The following is an 11,259-nucleotide window of genomic DNA, read 5'->3' as shown; positions in this document are numbered from 1 at the left end:
CTATTGGAATAAATTAAGGAAAAAAGATAATATTTAGATGAAGTGTAAAGGATATTGTAATCGTGGGCTTGTTCAATTTTATTTTTATTTAAGTATATTCTTGCTTTGATTTTTAAGTTTTGGTTAGTTAGTTTTGGTTAATTAATTTCTAGTTTAATTAGATCTTTTGATTGTTTAGATAAGATTAAATTATCTTAATTTTAATACTTAGTAAAAATTTTGATCAATTCTTTATGAGATTGATACTCTGCTTACCATTATATTATTTTTTTGATACGTATACTTGTATAAGTAGAATTTTAACTAACAATATAATCTCAAATATATAAGATCAAACCTAGATCAAAACCTCAAATTTTAAGATTCATCACATATTTTCATAAAAATTGCCTAAGTGTCATAATACAAGCTTCATACATTTGACATATTCTACACATCATCAATGGTCCTCAAATACACAATATATTTCAAAAATCATTCTTTACATACACATAGGCATATTATCAAATCTTTAGACATATAAATCAAAGATTTATTCTAGCTCCGTAATTTACTTGGTTCACACCACATAGTTCATATTGAAAATCGGGGGTGTTACAATTTGTTTGGATGAATAAATTGATTTGTGTATATGATAGAGATATACTTATATACCTCTGTAGCTAGTATTAGAGCTTGAACTTAATGAGTTTGTTTTAATTTCAATACAAATAAAGATATAATGTTTTGATTACAATATATATTTTTATAATAGTTTCAAAAGAATCTTATAAATAATTGAGGACTTTAGATTAGCAATTCAACTATTGGAATAAGTTAAGAAAGAGAGAAGTAAGATTTAGATGGAGTGTGAGAGATATTGTAATCTTGGTTTGTTTGAATTGATTTTTCTCTTGTTATATTATTACATTGATTTTTAGTTTAGTTTCTTGTTAATTAGATTTAGTTAATTTTTAGTTTAATTAATTATTTGATTTTGATTGTTTGGATAAGACTAAATTATATTATTTTTAGTACTTGGAAAAATTTTAGATCAATTCTCTGTGAGATCAACACTCTACTTGTCAATATATTATTTATTTGATACGTATACTTGTAGAGGTAAAAAATTACACAACAAATATATGTAGGACCCTTTGGTTTGAAGTTGAGTAATTGGATAGTCATGGAACTACCAATCATCCTCAATTCTTCTATTAAGTAATAAATTAAATCCATTAATGCTTATGCCTATGAGCTTAGGAAAGTTGCCTTTTGTACAATAGGATTTTATTTAAAAGTGACATATATGGTGCATTGTTATAATTTTCTTACAATTAATGTAAATTTCCATTTCTTTGCTTTCACACATTTTCAATTTAAATTGTTACTCTTTTGTTTCCATGACCCTATTATCACTTGAATTTCATTTATTTCTAGATTTCAAAGTAATGAATATGAGAATAATGACGACACGATCTTAGATGTGACTTTGAAAAAAATACATATGTTAGTTAACTTGATAACAAAGTGGATGTTGATAATTGTCCTTTGTCCTCTGAATTGTTGAGATCGGTTTAGCAAGAAGAAAAACAAATAAAACATCATCATGATCCTACAAAAATGATTAACTTGGAAATGAGGAGAATAAAAAAGAAGTTAAAATCGATACAAGTCTCTCTCCTTCTAAAAGACAAGGACTGATTGAGTTGCTTAACAAATATGTAGATGTATTTGCATGATCTGGCCAAGATATGCCAAGATTAAGTATGGATATTATAGTGCACAAGTTACCTTTGAAGATAGAATGAATGCAATCAGTTCAACAAAAATTAAGACGAATGAAATCAAATATGTTATTAAAGATCAAAAAGGAAGTGAAAAAGCAATTTGATGGAAGATTCTTAGAGTTGGCTAAGTAGTCTCTGTTCCTAAAAAAGAATGAGTAGTTTGAATGTGTGTGGATTATCTATATTTTAATAGAACAAATCAAAAAGACAACTTACCTTTGCCTCATCTTGATACTCTTGTTAATAACACAACCAAACATTCCTTATTTTCATTTATGGATGGGATTTCAAAGTACAATCAAATCAAAATGGATTCAAAAGACATGGTGAAGACTACATTTGTGACAATGTGGGGTATTTTTTGTTATATAATAGTGCCTTTGGCTTAAATAATGTTGGAAGTTACTTATCAAAAAGCTATGGTTAATTTTGTCCATGATATGATGCACAAGGAAATTAAAGTGTGTGTGGATGATATGATTGTCTAGTTTCAAAGAGCAGAATATATTTCAACCAATCTCATGCACTTGGAAATATCATGCACCTTGCATGTTACGCACTTTGGAATGTCATGCATTAAGGAACATCACACACTTGTGTGCATCATGCATTTTGGGATTTTCACGCACTTACATGTGGTAATCACTTAGGAGCGTTGCCTCTGTGTGTTGCACACTTGTCACTTACCTAGAAATGTCACACACTTGTGTGCGTCACGCAATTGGAAGCATCACAAACTTGCATGTGTATAGACCTTTTGTTCCTACCTCATTGGTGGTTTTAATGCTTTTAAGAATCTCCAATCTTTTCTTCCATGGTTAAGACTCATTTGCTATCAAATTAAAAATACCCTATGGTGAACCTAACAAAGCTATTCTCAAGAAGAAGAGGAAAAATGTTACTACAGCTCCTCCTATAGAAAGTACAAGTAACAAAGATTATTGAAGTTGCTCGTATGCTTGAAAATTGGGAGGATGACATCATTAGGGAAGGAGGAAAGGATTGCTTTGAGAAGAAATACATGAAAGGCAAGTGTATAAGCCACTTCAAATAAAAGGTGCTCTATCTTGAGAACGTCAATGTTGAAGTTTAGATTGAAGTATGGTGAATTCCCATTTTCTATCACTAAGTTTGATCCAACTCCCAATGGATCCAACATTAGGATGAATGGGTGGAAGAGGTGTTGAAGAACTCAATTTATGTGATTATGTTTACCAATGCCAGAGTACTTGTACTTGATGCAATAAAAGTCACCTCCAAACTTTGTATTTGCAGAGACAAAAGAATTGATGTACGACATGTTATTTTTACAAGGCAGAGTACTTTTTCACACACTATGATTTTGCTTAAGGATAATTTATCTTCACTTTTGAAAATGTATGCATTCTTTTGGAACTTCCTCATTTTAGTTGAGAAGATTTTTATTCTTTTATGCTTTTTAAAGAAAAAAAGAGCATCAAGGAATTCTTTATGGATCTACTTAAAAGCCAAGTTAGGACTTCCAAAGTTACATGCTTTTGCAACTAATTAAGGCTTTTCTATAAAAAGTTTAACATTAGAGGTAAGAGTAGTTGTTTTGAGTATCCTTATCATGGACATGAGTTAGTGGCTTTGTTGATCATGTGGTTGACTTAACATGTTCTTCTAGAGTGTCTAGATGATAAAATTTCTTCTTAATGTTTCCTTACGCACTCAAGATTGCTAAAAAGGATGAGATTTCCTCTTACTCCATTATATTTAAGATCTTTGTATAAAAGAATAGTAGGGATGTGCAAACGGTTAGTTCGGTTATTGGATATCCAATAACCGAACTAACCGAACTCTTATTTAAAAATAACTGAAACTGAACCGAAGCATATAACTAACCAAACTAACCGAAATCGAACTAATTCGGTTAGTTCAGTTCGATTTCCAAAAACCAAACTTAACAATTTTTTTTGTTTGTATATATTTATTTATGTTGTATTTTTTAAAATAAATCAATATTAAAAATGCCATAAAACATTATTGTTGCTTAATATTTAAATAAATAAATCCTCCAACTATAGCTACTGAAGGGGAAGTTTTGGCAGCGCTGCAGCGCTGGGGGATTGGCGCTGCAGCGCTACAGGTGCTGGATGGGAAGTTTTGGTAACGCTGCAGCGTTGGGAGATTTGTGCTGCAGCTCTGCAGGTGCTGCCATGCTGGAAGGGAAGTTTAGGTAGAGCTGCAGCTCTGGGGGATTGGCATTGCAGCGTTGCAGGTAGACCTGTCAATATGGGTCGGGCCGACCCAAGCCCTTGTGGGTTGAAAAAACATGGGTTGGACCGAGCCAACCCATATTTTATATGGACTACAAAATCCTCAACCCAACCCACCCCTTGCTAGCCGATGGGTCGGGCCGGGCTAGCTCATTTTTTTCATAAAAAAATTATTGAGGATTTTGTTGAGAATCGTGAGATGGTTAATGAGGAGTGGTGACCAGCTAAAGGTGCGATGCGGTGATGCTGAGGGCCTATAAGGATGGCCGGATGGGGATTGCCGGATTGGGGAGTAAGAATCGTAGGTAAGTAGCTAGCCGGATAGGGAGTTTGAAGGTGCAACGCAGCTACGGTAGTGCTAGAGTGGAGATCGGCTGAAGGTAGCAAGGTGCGATGCCGATGGGTGATGGGCCGATCGCCAATGGGGATGGGGTTGGGGTCCTTGGGGATGACCGGATTGAGGCACTAACTAAACGGATGGGCAATGGTCGATGGGCGATGGGATGGCGGATGGGGATAGGGATGGGGATTTGAGAAAGTAGATTTCGACTAGAGTAGAGAGAGTAAAGACTAAAGAGATGCATGCGGTGTGCCATACGCCGGTGCCAACCAGACTAAAGACTAAAGTTCTTTTTTCCCTTTTGGCCCCTAGGCTGGAGTGGAGACCAGCTGAAGGTGGCAAGGTACGATGTCGATTGGTGATGGGCGATCGCCGATGGGGTTGAGGTCCTTGGGGATGACCAGTTGAGGCACTAACTAAACGGATAGGCGATGGTCCACGAGCGATGGGATGGCCGATGGGGATGGCGATGGGGATAGGGATGGCCGGCCAGTGGTTAGATGAAGTGGGGATTTGAGAGGATAGATTCGACTAGAGTAGAGAGAGTAAAGATAAGACTAAAGAGATGTGTGCGGTGCGCCGTGCGCTAGTGCTAGCCAGACTAAACACTAAAGACTAAAGTTTTTTTTTCTTTTGGCCCGTCGGGCTGGCCCCCACCAACTCGGGTTAGCCTAACCCACGCGGGCTAGCCCATTTAGACTCGGTTTATATGGGTTAAAATTTTATGACCCAACCATCTTATTTTTAATTTATGAGCCAGCCATGGGCTAGGCCCATATTGACAAGTCTAGTTGTAGGTGCTGGAGGGGGAGTTTTGGCGCGCTCGCAGCTGGGATTGCACTGCAACGCTACAGCTGCTTGGATGGGAGTTTGGCAGTGTTGCAGAGTTGGGGGATTGGCTCTGCAGTGCTGTAGATGCTGGAGGGGGAAGTTTTGGCAATGCTGCAGCACTAAGGGATTGGCGCTGCAGCGCTGCAGCTGCTGGGATGGGAGTTTGGCAACACTGCAGCACTGGGGGATTGACACTGTGGCGCTGCAGCTTCTGTTTCCATGTTTTTCTGCTTCAAGCTGCCTCGTGCAGAGTTGCTATAGACCTCACTTTCAGCTTCATTTTTGGTCACTTTCACCTACCAATTCCATAATAAAAAGCAAGCAACACGAAATAGAAAACAAACAATCCTTATTTTATCATCTTGCAAAAAAAAAGAACAACCAACTAGCAACATAGATTGTTGGTGAGACCAACAGATAATTAGAAAGACTCCTAATCAAGAGAAAAAAACCTAAGAACCAACAGGAAACGTCACTAGCAATCACAAATCATAAAGAGAAACAACCATTAAGCAATTGCTAAATCATAAAAAAAGATCAAGGACAAAAAAACATGAACAAGCAACATAAAAACCTAGCAAAAGAAGCAGAGAATACCGCATTGAAGAAAATGAAGTCAACTAACCAAACAACTAAAAAGTTCATAGTGATGATTTAACTACTCATCTTTAAAATTAAAAAAGTTTTAACTTTATGAAAAATACCCAAAAGAAAAAGTGAAGGAAAGCAAATTTATTTCCAGATTTGAGAGAGAAAAGAGGCAAAGCATTCTTGGCTATTAAAGAAAGGCCATTGGAAGCTGACCACGTCACTGATGGAGGAAACTGAGGGTGGAGGAAGGAATGGCAAAAAAGAACTCAAGACTCAAGGTAGGAAACCTTTTTTTTAGTTGGAGGAGATAATTTATAGAATTAATGGGCTTTTTCTCATTGACTGTTAAATATGTTCTATTTTGAAAAATGGACCTTACGATAAATGGCATTCTTAAACAAATTTTAAAAAAAAAAAAAATACTCAAGACTCAAGGTTGGAACTTTTTTAGTTGGGAGGAGACAATTTAGGATTTCTCATTAATTTTAAATTTTCTATTTCGAAAAATGGACCCTTACCATAAAAGATATCCTCAAACAAAATTGAAAAAAAAAAATACTTAAACCGCCGTCTGTGGGAATCGAACCCACGACCACATGGTTAAAAGCCATGCGCTCTACCGGCTGAGCTAAGACGGCGTGACGTTTTGCTTCTCAAATTTTATCTTTTGTTTATTTATATAATCACGAAAGCATGAGTACCTTCAAATCTCGATCAGTCAGTGACCGCAGAGTGCAGAGGCAGAAGGAACTGCAGCTTCTCCAGCAATGCCCGAAATCTCAGAAGTTCCACAGGTCGATTCCTCCAAAATATCGGACAATGCTAGTAAAGCACCACCTCAACCCGAGTTCGACCCGAAAATTATGCGCAAAACCAAACCCGGATTGAAGCGCCTATTCCTTACCCACTCCGTCCTCTTCTCCTTCCTCCTAGGTCCGCCTCTAAATCTCAGACACAGCTATACAAACTCCCTTTTTATATAGTTAAATTAAATAAACAAATTTTCTTCTTTCTTCTTTTTCTTATTGTTTCTTTTAAAAATTGAATTTCAGGTTTCCCGTTCTATGGAATCCGTTGAAATCTACGTTCTCCGCTACCGTGTTCGCGAAATCGACTCGCTCTCGACTCACCTCCGATCCAATACTTTACTCTTTCCGCTCCATTTTCACGCCATTTTCATCGGGTTCGATTCCGACGCCGATCGCCTCCGTCACTCAATCCTCTCCGAAATTACCAAACTAACCTCTCAAAACCTTAAATGCTTCAACAACTATTCTCTCTCCGTCACTGTCGACTCCGGCTCCCATTGCCTCCGTGCCCCTATCACGTCGCCTCATTCGTGTCCATACCAGTGCGGATCGATCACAGCCATTGATTTTGATCCGGTCGATGACGTGGTGGTCGATGAGAGGCTGGGGTCAGTTTTTGGCCGGAGAATTAAGGAGTACAGCGTGGTGGTGGTGAAGGGTGAGAATGAGAGAGCGTTGTCGGCAAGTATAGGCACGCGTGGATGGTTGTTGGCGGTGGCAGGGAGGTGGAGATGGCGGCGATGAAGTGCAGAGGTGTTGGTGAAGGTGTTTGTGAATGGAGGGAGGGAGGAAGGGTCAATCCGGACTGAGTTTATGCCGGTAGGAGCAGATGGGAAGATTGTTCTTTCCTTCAATTTGCTTATGCGGATCCGCGTGATTGGGTTTATGATTGGTATGAGCTTTCGCTGTTAACTTTTGCTTGTTTTGTTTTGAATTTGATAGATTTTAAATTTTTGATGATTTTGTTTTCATTCTGTTAGTTTGCATTGAAAATCTTTAGTTGATTAAGTGTTTGATAGAATGATGCTAAACTGAACATGTTAAAATCGTCATGTGAAGTTGCCTTTGCATTTTGCTCATCTTACATTTCCTTGTATCTGTTGCAGGGATTTTCAAAAGATTGATGAGACATTGTTGGCTCCTATGATTGGGGCTCTGGGCCCTGTGGCAAGCATTAGCGTAGAGAGTCAGGTCAAGGGCCATCCTCTTTTTTCTTTTGATTCATATCTCTCATATTCTGTTCTTTTCATCTGATTGGTATTTCATTGTTCTCATGTCTAGGTTCTGTACCATACACCAAAGGCCTCATTCTCTTATTGGAATCAAAAGTTGGAGAGCCATGTCTTTAGTACCAAAGATCTTCCTTTCTTTGTATGTTTCTTTAAATTTTTGACTTCTTATGTTTCTGTGGATTGGAATGTGTTGGTGCAGTTCTCTAAACTGCTTGCGTTTGTTTCAGCCGCAAGAAATGTCTGATATTTTTTCTAGTGGTCATCTAGTCATGAGTTATTGTACCTCTTATTTGGAAAACAAGGGAACTTGCTATTAATGTTATCTCATAGTTTTAACAGGTAAATTCTAATGAATGGCACTTGGATACTTCAATTGCAGCTGGCGGGCGATCAAAGATATTGCACTTTGTGGTGTATATTCATTGACTCTTTTCTTTTTATATATCTTAACTGTAATGACTGCATTTAGTGAGGTATAGGGTGTATCATTTTAATTACCTTATAAACATCCTAATCAATGTAGTTTTGGTTTAATGTCCTCTTTTGGAGAAAATGTTGATATAGGATGGAGGCCAACTTTGATCTCCATGCCTTGTTAATCAACTCTATTTTGCACTCATATTTCTTTTTCGTTTGTACAACTGTTTCAATTTTTTCAAGCAGAACTCTTTTTCCCCACAAAGCTCACCTTTCAATTTTCTCTCTGTTGTCAGATGTTGTACATCTGCAAAGGAATGCCCTCTTCTTCTCCAGTTGCCAAATGGAGAAATTTCTCAGACAAATGGCTTTATATCTCCAGTTAGTTATCAAGCCTTTATTATCTTCATTCCTTTTACCAGTTTATTTCTCTTCTGAAACTTCATTACCTTATTAAATGTTTTTCTCATGAAACCTTTTAGATGTGGGGAGGTGTTATGGTTTGGAACCCCCAAAGCTGTTTAAAGAATTCAGAAAACAAAACCACAGCCAGGCATGCAATTCCCCTGCAGGTTAGGCGATATGTAACAAATTCAACAAAAAATTGGAGTCACCCCCTCCATTCTCCTCTCTCTCTCTCTCTCTTACATGCACGTATGCTTGCATTCACATGCAGATGCTATAAATTTCCAGAATTCGATTATTGTACTTTGAGACTGAAGTTTAGAAATCAGTTTCAAACCATTTATTTTGTGGATTTTTTATTGTCATCCTGCTTGCACTATGGAAATGAAGAGAATAATTGAATGAGTAGAAGTACATATTATATTTTGCAGGTAGCTTCAATTTAATTTTCCCAAGATTGATGCATGAATGTTCTTAAACAGGATCTTGAGAACATGTTTGAAGTATTCATTGGGCAGTTTCGACAACTTTTTGGTTTCCAGTCTGTCAATGTTTATGCTGGTGGATCAGGCATTTGGAGCCTTCTACCTAGTGCAAGAGGTTTTACTGAGTGGTAAGATAAAATCCTGCGGCACTAGCAAGCTATGTCTGATAGTTGAATTTCTAGTGCCAGACAAGTAATATGACTTTAATAGTAGTATTTATCTGACAGAACTGAACTCAGTTTCATAGTGGTTTGATGAGCATGTTTTCTCTGTTTGGTTGCTTAAATTCCTTTAGAATTTTTTAAAATGTAAATATATTTTGTTCTCAGTTAGTTGCTCTTGCTATCTTTGGTTAAAGTATTTCTTCCAATTCTTGTCCAGGGAATTGGATGTCTTGTCACGGCAGCACACTTGCTTTAATCTTCATTCATGTGCTACAACGCTTGCATCTCTTTCAAGATTGGTATGTGTGGGTATTAGAAAAAGAACCATCTGATTCAGGTCAAGATTTTGTTATTAATGACAAACTTTGATACAGGTTCAATCACTGCCAAGGATGATTATTATGGATGAGATAGGAAAACAGGTGAGTTATCAAGTTGTAGTGTAAGTTTATTTATAGGAGTACTTGCATCTGTAAGCATCCATATGAATATAATTATTGAACTAGCAGTTTATAATTTTACTGTGGTCTCTTTGAGTAGGTAAAGTATTCTCTTGAGGCGGCAAAGCTGGCACAAAGTAATGCTTCTATTGGAGGATATGAAACTTCAACTAGTATGTTCCTAAACTTGTCGATTAGTGTTCAATTGTGTCTTAAAATAAGTATTTGCTATTCCAGCCTCTTATCAGCTAGAATACCTAACAAAATATTTACACTTTGTTGTCAGCTTCCTCAAGGCAAGCAAGGTCTCTGGCAGAGGATGCCTTTTTCCACCCATCTATTATGTCTGTCAGCTACTATTCTTTCGAGCACTGTTTTGCTGTCTACTCGGTTAGTTAAATGAAACTTACATGTCTCTTGATAACAATTAATCAGAAACTGAGATTTTCTTCTGAAAACATGCTTTATTGCTTTGTATCATGAGACTTTATATGAGTGCTATTGGAATTAAGTGGTCTCTGATAGTTAAATCCTCAATTGAAGGGTATGTGGAAAGGAAAATATGCAGTATTTATCAGCTATGGAAGGGAAGGGGGAATTATCTTCTAAATGATTTGGTTTATGTAAATCTAAAGCAGGAAATTAGATACAAAATCCATTATATTATTTTTCATATTCTTTACAATATATAGCATTCGGCATTTTTTTTCTTCTTAGTTATCTTTCTTGTAATCTCTGGGTGCTGAGCTAGTATTTCTGTTTATGAAAACAAATTACTAACAAGGTTATTATTAGTGGCATTGGTTTAGTTGGATTATTAATCTCAATGGCGTTTCTTTTTGCGCAGCCATTCTTTCTGCCAGTTTCGATGCATGTCGTGCTTGCAGCTTTAAGAGAATTGAAAAGATATAAGCAAGAAAAGGTAAAGTATCTAGCTTGGAAGGCTAAAGCAAACGCAGCATCTTGATAGTCTCCCAAGAGAAAGATTTGGCATCAAGCAAAGGCCCCAACAGTTGGAAAGGATCAGGAAGATAAGAGGAAACTGACACTTTGGCCACATGAGAAACACAATTTTTGATTCACGTTATACATTGCTTGTATCTGTAGCAATCACCTCATGTCATATACCATGGAAAATTTATGGACAATTGACAATGCTGAATTTGAGGGTATTTGGACAAGTAAAATTTTCTTGTAGCCGATTTGTTCAAAATTCTTTTGAAGATAAAAGCTCAAAGGAAAAGAAAACCACATTCCCTTGAAGATGAAAATAGACTCTGTGGCATAGAATAAACCAGAATTTGGCATATAAGTTTGCCGAAGAGACTTGTGCAACTAGCACAAGTTACAACTTTTACCTTCCTATCTAGTTCCCTTGCGTCAGTGTTGCTGCCTGCCCCTGGATGGAAAGGAGGGCTATGCATTATGTATAACACTTTTTTTTTTTTTGTCAAAATCTCTCTTTACAGTTTACACTTCATTCGGATTTCAGAAATCATCCAAAAATAAAATTAAATCAATGCAGCATATACATTA

At 36.8% G+C, this 11,259-nt stretch overlaps 1 protein-coding gene and 1 non-coding gene across 2 annotated transcripts; one reads left to right on the top strand and one right to left on the bottom strand.

Annotated features, from left to right (window-relative positions):
* Positions 1–6,336: 6,336 nt before the first annotated feature.
* TRNAK-UUU (transfer RNA lysine (anticodon UUU)) lies at positions 6,337–6,409 on the bottom strand. The gene has a single exon. It is a non-coding gene; the product is annotated as a tRNA-Lys (tRNA).
* A 93-nt stretch (positions 6,410–6,502) lies between these two features.
* On the top strand, positions 6,503–11,071 carry LOC110408886 (GPI transamidase component PIG-S-like protein). Its single transcript, XM_021418017.2, is given in 17 exon segments — positions 6,503–6,704; positions 6,824–6,833; positions 6,835–7,250; positions 7,253–7,325; positions 7,327–7,439; positions 7,442–7,472; positions 7,687–7,771; positions 7,862–7,951; positions 8,152–8,233; positions 8,534–8,610; positions 8,712–8,801; positions 9,117–9,247; positions 9,501–9,582; positions 9,658–9,705; positions 9,824–9,896; positions 10,010–10,113; positions 10,571–11,071. Coding segments are annotated over 17 exon segments (1,791 nt in total). The 5' UTR covers positions 6,503–6,538; the 3' UTR covers positions 10,691–11,071.
* The last annotated feature ends 188 nt before the right edge of the window (positions 11,072–11,259 follow it).

This window comes from Theobroma umbraticum, unplaced genomic scaffold (genome assembly GCF_002168275.2).
Source record: "Theobroma umbraticum cultivar Fairchild unplaced genomic scaffold, ASM216827v3 scaffold_44.0, whole genome shotgun sequence".
Lineage (NCBI taxonomy): Eukaryota > Viridiplantae > Streptophyta > Magnoliopsida > Malvales > Malvaceae > Theobroma > Theobroma umbraticum.
This window is presented reverse-complemented; position numbering and strand designations above follow the sequence as displayed.